Here is a 12,651-nt window from a genome sequence, read left to right as displayed (position 1 = left end):
CGGCACTCAGGAAGCTCTTGAAATAAGGTGAACAGAGAAAATATTGCCAGAATCTCTCTGCAGATTTTTTTCCCCCAGCCCTCTGATTGCACACCCTAAGTGCCGCTATCTGTGTAAATAACCTCTTCTTCCCCGCCTCCCCCTCCCCTCTCTGCTCCCCTACTCCCATACTCTTAGGCTCTCTCGAGTGATAAATAGCCAGGCTACTGCTCAGCATGCATCAACACCTGGGAATAATCATGCAAAAATAACAGTGAGAGACTGCCGCGCGTCTGTTCTTGACATTAACTTTCCTCAGTTTGACAGGCTGCCACCACCAGCTGTTAGACTTATGGGTCTTTCTTTTTTTTTTTTTTTTTTTTTTCCACTGGAGATGGCTGCTTTCCTGCTTTCCTCTTTTGGGCTCTAGCAGGTTACATCAGTGTCCCGTCAAGATAACAGAAAAGAGCTTTGACAAAGGAACCATCGCTAAAACCGGCCAGTTCTCTCTTCTGCTCTTTTATTCCATTTATTGGTATTATTTGACTAATAATTCCCCACCAGTGTTTAAATGGAATATCTGATGATTACTATTTTAGGGTACTTCCCTCCAGAAAGGTATTTATAACTGCCTCTCTTGAGTTGCCTTTGAACGTAGCAAATCCTAGCATTTGGCTTTAAAGGGCCAAACCACCTATTGTTTTCTTTTCAGTTCAGGTCTCAAGTATATTTGTAATAATAATAATCATATTGACAATGGCAATAGCTTTTATTTATTGAGGGCTATTCCGTACTGGGCCCTGGGCTAATGTTGTTTGAATGATCTCAGGTAGTAGTCACCTTAGCAGCCAAGTGTTATTTACATTTTACAGATGAAGCCACTGAGTCCCAGACAGATCAAGCAACTTGCCAAGGGTTCTTAAAGGTTGAGATGGATTCCAACTCCAGAGACCGATCCCTGCCCCGCTCTGTCTTCTACATGCTGTTTTTTGCGCTCAGGCCACCATGGACAGCCCCTTGGATGAGGTTCTACAGCGACACTTGTACTTTTGCTGGATTTGTATGATGATTACTGCTACAGTCTTGCCCACTCTTGTTTTGCTAGTGGCGCCTGGCACACAGCAGGTGTGTTAGTAATTATTTATTGGGTGGACATGTGATCGAGTTGAGGTGAATAAAAGGAGACTTTGGGGGGGAGCAGTGCACAAAAAAAGAGGTACAGCTAGAAACGAGTAGAAGGAGATTTTCTAGAAGTGTAGGACTCATCAGGGCCTGCTGTAAAGGGGGGTTGGATTAAGCCGGTGGACGGCTGCCAGATGCCAGTGTATGAAAGGAGCAGTATTTCCTCAGGCTGAGCTTCTCAGGGTTAAGCCCTTTTTCTTATACTTTTAACACACTTTAACCGCACTTAGCCATGCATTTGGAGAGGATTATAGATTTATGTTAAACATAGTAGGATATAAAAGGAGCTTTGTAAGAGTGGATGCAGGGTTAGAGAACTGTAATATCAGACCAGGGACTTTCTTTTTTCTTTTTCAAAGTCGTTGTTTACTGAGTTAAGCACTATGCAGAGCTTTCACTGGGCATGAATTATCTCATTGCGTCTTCACCGCGACCCTGTGCAGGTTATTATTATTCTTATTCCCATTTCTTAGGTCCAGACACTGAGCCTTAGAGTAGCCAGGTCATTGGCTCAGGGTCCCACGCAAGCAAGTACCACCAGGGTCAGGACTTGAATCCAGCACAACCCGAGGTTTATCACTACCCAAGTCCAAGTGTATGTTGCTTCCTCCCCAGACTCCCTCATGGGAACTGTTGCTACTCTCTGTCTTAAGGAGCCTCATTGGCTGAAGAAATTACGTTTCAGTGTATGATCAGTGAGTGACTGAGAAATCAGGGTGCAGTGGAGTTGACCTTTTGTATAAGGCAACAGTAACTGTTGAAGATCTTTCAAAATCCTGCGCTACATATGGTGTCACGTGACTGTGTATTTAGCCACCATGAGATACACAAGAGAACCAAAACCTTTTTGAGGGGAACTTCTCCCACTGGGGGTGTTAGCTGGTAGAAAGAAATGGCCACACTCTGAATTATTTCCCTTTCACCCCTCTTTTGTCTCTAGTGTTAGTGTATGTTGAACCCGTTCTGTGAAGGTCCTGCTTGGAGGATGCTGCTTTTTTTATGCTCACCTGGGCTGCCCCTAGAGATGCTTAATTGCCCTTGCACACAAACAGATATGGGCCACGGTTTTGTCTGCAATGAGTAAGTTGGGTTAGATGACCTTCTACCGCCAACATTCTGTGGTTGTCTTGGAAAAGCTGGAAACGCCAACTCACTGCTTGTGCCTGGGTAGGTCACTGCAGGCTGAGGGAAGCTCAGCCCTGTCAGTTGATGCCACGAGGAAGGTGGGCCCAGCGTAGCACGTGAGCCAATTATTATGTTACGAGATAGTGGAAATTCAGACTTTTCCCTAATTTTTTGTGTTGGTCAACAAATGGAAAGGTTTTTAAAAGTAGTATACCTGCCAAATAAAACCTGCCTCTGGGAGTAGCTATCATTCCCCACCCCTTTTCCAGTTGGTGAGCTCTGGGGAAGAGGGACCCCCGGTAGACCACATGGGAGGTCTTTGTTCTCCACTCCAAATCCTGAAATCTCAAGGGAGAAAAGTTCCCTTTTCTACTCTCACTGATAATGATGATCGGTACCTGTGGGAATGGGAGTTTTGAGCTACATGGAGGAAGCGAGTACAGTGGAAAAACGAAGAGAAATTCACTTGTGCAAGTCAAAGAGTTGAACCTTTAAAACTGTATTACCTGTTGAGTTTTCCTATCAAGTTTAAGAGTTTTAGACTATTATCACATTGGGGGGCTGTTTATGGTTAAGTTCATATTTATAGTCAAACTTCTCTGAATCTTAGTTTTCTCATTTTAAAACAAGCATGCACAGGGCTCCAAGGTCCCTTCTTTAAATGTCATCAACTGAACTGTTTTCATTGCATTTGAATTGTGTTAATGGAAATAAGCACAGTTAACTTGCTGGTAGGCCCAGGATACCATGGCCTCTCCCATCAAGATTCTAGATTCTTTAGAAGCTTAATCTTTGAAATTACATAAATATCCCAAATAAGTATGTGTGTGTGTGTGTATCTCTATACAAATATATTCATAAGCAGAGTTATACTGAAATAGGGATTTGGTCTAGAAATTCTGTTGTGAGAGGATTCGTCATCACTATTAGAAGGCCAAAGAATACATTTTCCAGTTGAGGAACATGGGCCTTGGTGAGGTTAAATGACTCTCCCAAGTCGCAGGCTTAATTAATGTGGGACGTGGAGCCACAGTGCTGGTGTCAGCACACCCTGTACCTATAACTCCTGTTGTACATGTTGTCCCAGGGTGTCCTGAAATTCAAAATTAGAGAGTTGGTACTCTCTGAGACTCCTTCCCTCTTTTATTTTATTCCATTTTCTTGTTTATCTAACTGAAGCTATATTTGTTCTCTTGGAATTAACGTACGCTGTCGATCAAGGATACAAAGGATATTTTGAGAATATTGCTCCATTTTGTCTTTTCAGTTTACATGTGTAGCACCAAATTACAGTTTGCAACTAACTATACAAATTAAGAGGTTGTTGGGAATCATGCGCAAAAAAAATATGCAGTATAGCTGGTTTATAATTGTCCTTGGTCTTTTTTTTTTTTCTTTTTTAAATTCTAGAAAGTGATTTCAATCTCACACAATCTTTTAGTTGTAATAAAGACTACAGGGTTGCATTGGCTCCCCCTGCCCTCCTTAAATTTTCTTCCTCAGAACCCCTTTCTTCATTTGTCAGCTCAGTTTTAAAATAGGAACTATCAGTGTGAACTTTGATCCATGTTAAGCTGCATTTACACGAAAGCATAAATCACCAGATCTGGGGTTTGGGGCTGTTAAATGCTTTCCTTTCTTGGGCTCTGTGATCAAGAAGGAAGAACAATAAAAAGCATGGAGCAAAAGGCGTTTTATGGCAGCTTCGAGAGCAGGAAATTAAGTTTCTTTAGTGTGCAGTTGGATGAAGGGCTGTTCTATTGCATCTTGGATCACTCAGGCATGTGAACGTCGCTGTATCGTTTTAGTGAAATGCAAACTGTAGAAATAGTTCCTACAGTCATATGAACAAGGAGCCCACACAGATGACTGCTTCAGCTGTTTATCTAGGAGCACACTTCCTCATATGACTTCTCTTGAAATACACTCTTTTTGTGTGTGTGGTTTTTTTTTTTTTTTGACGAACAAAGACTCTATAATATTATGTCTGTAGCCAAACGTTGATTTCTTACAAACGTTAACTGAGAATATATAAACAGACTAAGATGGCATTTTACCAGAACAACCTTCTCTGTGTCCTTTTTACACATCTAATTTGTTAGCCCAACTGATAAAATACATACGGTATCATCTCTTGTGTGTAGGTGGTGTCTCTGTGCAGCCTGAGGACATAGGTGATCTGGAATCCTGGTGCAGACGTGCTGTGTGTTTGGCTCTTTCGCATTTGATAACCTGTCAGCAGGGCCAAAGCTATTCCGTAGCAGTCACAACAATGGTTAAAATGGGCAGAAGGAATGAATGAGTCTGTTGACCATCTACCTACTTAGTACATGCATAGTCTTTGGTTTCATTATGGCCTGACTCCTAAACTTTTTGTCGTCAAGGACTCCTTTGCTTGCTCTCCTCAGGAGCGGGGTGCAAAGGAGCTATTGTACCACAAGATCTTGTTTTGGCTGTCATTTCTCTTTTCGGACATAGGGAGGGCTGCTGAGTCTTGGTCCAACTCATCAGGAATCTTTGTTGAACCACTAAAGGATTTGTGCATTGGAGAAACTCAGATTCTGTTGAGCACACGTATTTATTTCTCCATTTATATGAATTCTGCCAAACTTTGCAGTAGAACACAGTTAAAAGTTGATGCTTAATACATGCTAATAATATCCAGTTTCTGTGTTTCAGTGTGTGTAATCAAATTTATGTATTTTATATATTTGGCAGAGTAGTTAATCTATTTTAGTAGTGATTTAATTCATTATGGTTTATAAAATACTTTGAAAACAATTTTAATCCATCTCCTGTACTTGAATGGCCAGTGATGCCTATATGGGTATTTATTAGAGTTTCTCCTTTGGAAAATACTGTAGTGTTGAAAATACGATTTCACGACAAGTGGGAAATAGTCTTCATTTGGCAAAGCATATTTCATTCACGTCTCTGGAGGCTAAAGGTTGTTAATTGGTGAATTTAGAAGGACCTTGAAGGCCTGTCTATAGCACAGGAAGCTAGAGCTCCAATGTTTACCTTGTGTGTCATGAAAAACGAAAATGCTTATTTCTATTCTGCTTAGTATTTTGGCACCATTAAAACACTCAAAGTGTATTATAATTGCAAATGGAATTTGGAATGGTGATGTATTCTGGAAGTGATGTAAACAGATTGCATTGAAAAGAGCTCCGAGCATGCAGCACCACTGCAGTAAGCCTGTCTGTCTTTCAGGTTGACCCCCTGTTTACAGTGCCAGCACCACCGCCGCCGATTTCCAGCAGTCTCACGCCTCAGATTCTGCCCTCCTACTTTTCCCCATCTTCATCCAATATTGCAGCACCGGTTGAGCAGCTTTTGGTTCGGACTCGTTCCGTGGGTGTCAATACGTGTGAAGTTGGAGTAGTGACAGAGCCAGAGTGTCTTGGGCCCTGTGAACCCGGGACCAGTGTGAATTTGGAAGGGATCGTGTGGCATGAAACAGAAGAAGGTAAATACAATTTATTTTTATCTATTTTCCCATGCCCTCTTCCTCATGATGTATGTGTGTCCATCTGCAAGGGGAATTTGCTGTGTGGTATTCAGAGAGGACAGAAAAGTGGTTTCTATGCTCTCTCGATTTTTGTTGAAATAAGAGGTTATGTTTCTCTTTTTGTTCATGGCTGCTTTTACATTCACGATCAATCTGGTGTCCCTCAAAGTGGTTTTCCGCTTGAAGCGCTAACTTGGCAGGACTGTGAGAAGCAGGGTGAAGATTACCCTTTCTGCTAGGAGGTGTCATGGAAATCAGAATGGGACATAGATCTCAAGTTCATTTCCTTCTTGGTTTGCTAACAGATCTGTCTCCGTGTGGGTGTCGTGGTGTTGTTGAGGCTTATATTTCCCTTCTGAATTGACACAGGGTTCCTGCATTTAGCAAGGGCCATTGCTGTCATGTGACTGTGGCTGGTTGGTGCTGAGAGCTAATGAAGCCAAGGTCAAAGGCTTAAGCCCCATTTGAGCCAGTCAGTTCTTTTCTATGGCTGGAAACATAGCACCTTCCCGGCCCCTTAACCCAGCAAGCCCTCTGGCAAGTGCTATTCTTTAGTCACAAGAGAACCCAAGGTGCAAGAGAAATGGATCAGGGTGAATGTCTCATTGCTATTGGAAATACACATCAGGCGTATGTCGTACTGACAGTGGATCCAGACCATGGTTGGCCACATCTCACATCTCATATGATCATCAAATAGAGCGTGTTTCAGATGGCCAGTGTCCTTGACAGAGGCCAACAGATAATTACAAACTGAATACCAAGGAGAGAGCTGCATTGCTCCACGGAGGAGTGAGTAGAGGAGAGCACATAAGAAAGAAGCATGCCCCAGGGTACACCAGGGGACCAAAGGAAAATGAAAAACACAGGGGAAACATTTTTTCCTCTGAGCTGGATTGGTCAAGGATAAGGAGATAACTGTTGTCAATATCATGGTCTTTCGGGAGAGGAGTTCAGAGCAAGGATAAGGGTAACAAGAAGAATCTGAGACACAAAATCATTGTTTAGGTTCCTCTATATCAAGGGGAAAAATTGAGGGCTGAAACTCAAAGGAGAGGAAGTAAAATATATGCTAAAGAGGCTGAGTTGATGGGAAAGGAGAATATATTGGGGGTAATTGTTGGGAAAGAAATAGTTGGGAGAAAATAGTTAAGAACAGTGACGAACTAGGGAATGAGAATAAAAATGAAGACTGAAAATCAGGTGACAGGTGTAAGCATAACGGTCAGAAGGCAGAAAACAGCCCAAGCTGTTTCAAGATAGGAAAAAAAAACTTAAGGGGAAAATATTTGAATTCTACATATTACATTGAATATACTCTTCTTGTAGGCTGGATTTGATAAGTAGATTAAAAATTTTTGTGGATAGCATCAGTAAGGAAAAAGCAAGATTGAATTATGTAAGAAGCGACCAGAGAAAGGGAATGAAAGCAGTAGATACGGGGAGCTCTCTTATTTGCTCAAATGGAACTGAGCAACAGTTAAAATTTACTCTTGGTTTTAGAAATCTGGGGGGTTTTGGGGCTCCTCCCTCTTGTACTTTTAACGGGAAAGCCATTTAAAACAGAACTACGCAACCACATTGGGAGGAATTGATGTCAGAGGAGCGGGAATTAAACCTCTCCCGTCTTGCTTGCCTGTTTAGACCCTGTTCAGTGCAAGGGGTCCATGCGGGGAGACGGCTTCTCCCTCATTGCCCGTGGGTTGTGCACAGTGCATCTTCCCTTAGATTTTCCCTAGAGCAGAAGTGGTGGATAAGAGCTTCAGACTGGCATCTTGGAGAGAAAAGTATAGGAAAGGCATCAAGACATTAATAAGGTTAATTAGCGGAGGTGCTGACTTTCAGGAACAAAAAGATTTGGAAGGAGTAAGGGTTAATTCCCATCAACTCGAAAATCAGATTTTCTTGTAACTTGGATAATTGACTCCTTAGGGTGAAGCACTGTCTTCCCTTTCCTAGATATGACTTGGTGCCCATCTGTATAATGCTTGTCATGATTTTATTTATTCCAGCATGTGATAGGACAGGTTCCCACAGTGTGACCTTCCGGCATGGTAGATGTTGTAAAATTAAATTAAAAATTAAAAATCCAGAAAGTTTGTCGTTCTGGAACAGCTATAAGGCTTGGGTTATTTTTCACTGTGCTTTAGGAGTCTGCTGGGTTTTGCCTTTTAACCTTGGCCTCTAATAAAAGATGGGATTATTTGGGGGGGGGGAAATCTGTGTTTAAAAAACTGTAGCAGTACATGAGCTGATCAGGAATTCTGATACTCTGGGCATGTGCTTAAAGAGCTTTCATCATCATTATCATTTAGGAGTGATGTACATAAGCCCTCCCCATTTTCTTCCTGTTCTCTGAAAATCTGTCTCCTAAGTCTGATGTAACTGCTCTGATCCACTGTGATCCATGCATCCCTGCGGGTGGCTTCCCTTCATTCATAGGGCAGACCAGTTGCTTTAGAAGCTGTTTAGGCACAGCGGTGGAGCCCTCAGCAGCTCCAGCCTCCTTTGAATTGCCTCACATTTTCTAGGATTTGGAGTGTGTGGATATTTACTGTGGTGACAAGAAGGAGATGGGGCTGTTAATAGAGTTATTCTTGCTGAATAAACTAAACTTCTGACCTCCATAGAATTTAAGAACTCGCCTTAGTAGAGGCCTGGGTCATTATATGTGTGTTTAATGTGTAACCATTTTCAAGAGCATTCCGTTTGCATTTTTTTTCGGTACAGTGTGTTTAGAGCTCTTGTACCGATTTAAAAATTAAACCCACTTGACCATTAATTTTTCCCTTTCGGGAAAAACAAAGAGAGAAACAGAACAAACACATTTGGAGCCACTTATTTGGCAGAGCTAAAAAAAAGATGGATTTGGGGGGAAGCGAAGGGAAAGTAAGCTGTGGCTGTTTCTAGTATAAGTTTTCCCTAACAAAGAGCGTTTGTAAAACTGTCAGTTGCCTTTGACTAACGTCCTATAGATTGAGTTGAATAAAATCTCTTCCTTGGTATTTTCGTTTTGAAGATATTGTATAACTGGTAGTGTTTTTCACAGACCCAATTTATGTGCATTCACGCATATGTGAAGTTTGTGTGTGTGTGTGTGTGTGTGTGTCTTAAGATCCTAGAAGTCTTAAAAGCTCCTATCTGCAGTCTTTGGGGGAATATTGAGTGTACTTGTGATTTCGTTGGAAGGTGGTAGGAACAGCAAAACTGGAATATGAAATCCCCACTAGGTACCTAATTGTTTCTTATGCTTGGAATTCCTCATTTGAGGAGTGTTCTTTTAATCACAGACTTTCCCGCTTGTATTACTGCCGCAAGTCCATGAAGTCCTGGTTGCCTAAGAACCAAACTATACTTGGGAATAACGTGTTAGGAGAGAAGTTCCCTCTGGAAATAATTAGTGGGTTTCAGATCATGCTTAATAGTAGAGAAAAACTATTACTGCATTTGGATGTATAGTTATTCTACTCTGATCTTTCTTCTTTAAGGTGAATGCATAGGAGCAATGACGTATTGTACAAAATTACTCACAGATGTTAGAAGGAATTTCCTTAGCATTTCATTCCTGACATTTGGGACACACATGCCAGTGTATAGTTATTTGTTTGAAAATTTGCTCTTTTGGGGAGGGAAAAACAGAAAGAAAACATGGTGTATACAGCAATGTATGTAAATACCTATGTGTTGAACTTGGCTTTTTAGCTTTCGAGAATGTGTTTTCCTTTTGATTCTTATTGAAGCCTGTTTCTTACTGGTTTTTTTTGCCCTCCTTGAGAACATACCTGTTTTGGTTGGGTCCATTATTCATTGTTATGACTGTTGTTTACCACAGCTCTGCCATTCTGTCCTTAGGCAAAGCCACTGAAGAAAAGGAAGTGAGAGAAAGAAAATCGGTATTTGCCAGTGATAGTGATGTCCTTTTAAACTTACGTAGGTTAGAGATAAGTGGTCCTCAACTTTGTGCCTGTGAATCACCTGGAGAGCTTTTAAACCATGCTGATGCCCAGGCACCATTCCCAGGTATCTCCTTGGTCTGGGCTGGCAACTTGGTCTGGTTTGGTGACCTGCCATTGGTGTTTTTTCATATGTCCCCAGGGGCTTCTAATGTGCAAACAAGGATGAGAACCATTGTCTCAGGGGAAAGAGGGGATATCCCGGCCCTTTGCAAGCTGCTCAACTTTTTCCCTTTAAGGAAGTCACATGTATTATTGTCTCATTTTCTCAGGTATGACATGGACAGAGACACCTGCCATGTTTACCTTACAGGGTAGATAATGTCTGTCAAGGTGCTGTGGTGTGACAGGTGAGCATAGCTGTTTAATGACTGTGCTAATGAGAAAGAGAGTCCAGCTTTGCTCCTGAACATGAACTCCACATAAGTTTTGAGGGGCTTAATGGACAACTAACTGGTGTACCGCTCGTCCTAATTTATTAGTACGGTGGGGTAGACCTTAGTTTGTTTCTCCAGTGAGCCAGACACTGTGACTTCATCTCTGTGTGGTCTGCTGAGTTATTTTTGAAATAGTTCAGAAACCCAGAGTATTAAGGAAAGTTGATAAAAGTAGCAAATAAAAGATTGTACTCAGAAAACATTGAGAGTTTTCAGAGGGGTTGATGGGAGTACAAATGATGACTTATGAGAAAACACCTAGTGTGAGAGGAAGAATGCTTGTTTATGTCAGGTCCTTCACCTGATGTTCTGTGTGTTTTCTGAGGAAAGAAAAGTGATCTTGAGAATTCATGTTTGGATTAGAGAAGTAAATGATTCTCTTTTAAACCATCAGAGATGTTCTTAAATTCTTCTGCTTTTTCTGCGTCTCCAAAGTCATAAAGAGGATAGTGTTTAACTGTGCAGTAGAGGGGGTTTCAAGCTAATTCATTAAAAAGCAAATGATCCTGCATAATTGACGACCGATCTAATTTTTGGTATTGTTATTCCTATTCTGCAGTACTTACTTACCAATCTTTTTGAAAAGAGAACATTCTTTTTAAATCTTGATTCAAGAGATTAAGTATTAATCCAAGCTTACTTTGTATTTTTAGTAATTGAGCATGGAGTTGGTGCAGTACTTTAATGATTGAAACACTACTGTTTGTTGAGATAGTTCCCAGTGATCTTATAAGTTCAGCTTTGACTCACAAGGGGAATAAGATGCCCACTTTCACTTCTGCATTTCATTACCTGCCATACCAGTGATGATTACAACTGTGCAGTGATGGGGAACTTTAAGATGGCTGATGGACAGGCTCTGTATCAGTACTGTGCTCAGTGGACATAAACCAGCCCCTAGGATGTGAGTTTGGCAGGTGAGCATAGTTGTTTAATCACTGTGCTAATGAGAAAAAGGGTCCAGCCTTGATCCTCAGCATAAACTCCACAGAGGTTTTGAGGGGCTGAAAGAACTACTAGTTACTTCCACTCTGTGTATCGTGCTGGGCATGCTTTCTCCCCCGTCACCTTCCCGGGCCATCTTGCAGTGGTGGTCGCTGATGGAAGTATGGATTGTTTCTTGAAATTCATCACCATTGGTGGTAGAGCAGCTCAAAGGATGCCCCTTCCACAGTGTACAAGTGCTACTCATTTTCACCTGCAAAAGGCAGCCCAAATAGAAAATCAGATCCATATGTTTGCGGACCATATGCCAGCTTAATTACCTATGATTATTCTGTGTACAATGGTGAAAATTTTTTTAACAAACTAAAATTGGTTTGATGATGTATATTATAAACAACTACAAAGCTCATATCACAATTTTTTTTTCAAAGAGTACTGAAACTAATGTTACTAGCTTCATAGAAAAATACAGAAGGTAAAAATGGAGGCGAGGTCTTCACATAGTAGACACTCAATAAAGATGTGTTGACTGAAGGAGAGAGTAAGGAAGGGAGGAGGGAAGCATTGTCTGGGCCATTTTCCTGAGTTTTGCTTTATGCTTTCTTGGACCTGTTTTATGCTTTTCTGATGAGGTAATGTGGCCAAAATCTGGATATGATGAGTGATTGTGCGTTGCTGAAAAGCCATAACACAGACAGTCACTTCACCTCTTGTTATTGTGAAAAATAACCTGCTATCAGGTAGGATTCAGCTTAATGTTTTTGTATCAAACATTTGTTCTTTTGTGTTATTTGTATATGTATTTTGGTGGTGACATTAGGTGTTAAGTAATGAAGTGGTAAGTTTCAAACTCACTGTATTAAAGGCATTTTGTTTCCCCTTTTGGTTGGTTGATATTGTAGCTAAATATAGTCCTGTATGTGAATACAGAATGTAAAACATTTGAAACTAAACTTTTCTTAGGACTAAGGTATATATAGTAAAAGATTTAAGAAGTTGTCTTACAAGATTTGTGGGTGTGTGGTATTGTCCCGTGTGCTTGTTTATCTTCTCCCTGTAAAGGAGTTGGTAAAAAAATCTGAGTCTTAATATTATAGTGACTCGGAACTGAAGATACTATTTTCTAATTACAAAATTCACACAGTCTCATGGGTTGCAAAGAATAGCTGTTGGCCCATCTGGATTAAAATATGAATTAAAATATTCCATTGACTTTTTTAAATACAATTTTTTATAGCAGCTTCTCGAGCTATAATTTACATAACATACAATCCATCCGTTTAAAGTGTAAAACTTGATGGCTTTTTAGTGTATTCAGAGTTGTGTAACCATCACCACAATTAATTCTAGAACATTTTCTTTACACTCCAAGAAACCCTGTATTCATTAGCAGTCACTACCACTTACCCCAGTTCCCCATTTTGTAGACTTTTACATCTTTGTCCTTACCTGATTCTTTGTTGTTTTTATGTGTAAATATGCGTGTTTTATGGATAAGAGAAAGGCTTGTTGAGCA

The 12,651-nt window shown here is 40.8% G+C and overlaps 1 protein-coding gene across 3 annotated transcripts in view; it reads left to right on the top strand.

The window, feature by feature from the left end:
• ZNF608 (zinc finger protein 608) overlaps nt 1-12,651 on the top strand; it is a 105,540-nt gene that overhangs the window by 39,446 nt on the left and 53,443 nt on the right. For all 3 annotated transcript variants that reach the window (XM_061189556.1, XM_061189555.1, XM_061189557.1), the window contains exon 3: nt 5,503-5,758. In XM_061189556.1, the coding sequence (XP_061045539.1) occupies nt 5,503-5,758 (256 nt within the window). The remainder of the gene's footprint in view (nt 1-5,502; nt 5,759-12,651) is intronic.

Source organism: Eubalaena glacialis, chromosome 4 (assembly GCF_028564815.1).
Source record: "Eubalaena glacialis isolate mEubGla1 chromosome 4, mEubGla1.1.hap2.+ XY, whole genome shotgun sequence".
Taxonomy (NCBI): domain Eukaryota; kingdom Metazoa; phylum Chordata; class Mammalia; order Artiodactyla; family Balaenidae; genus Eubalaena; species Eubalaena glacialis.
This window is presented reverse-complemented; position numbering and strand designations above follow the sequence as displayed.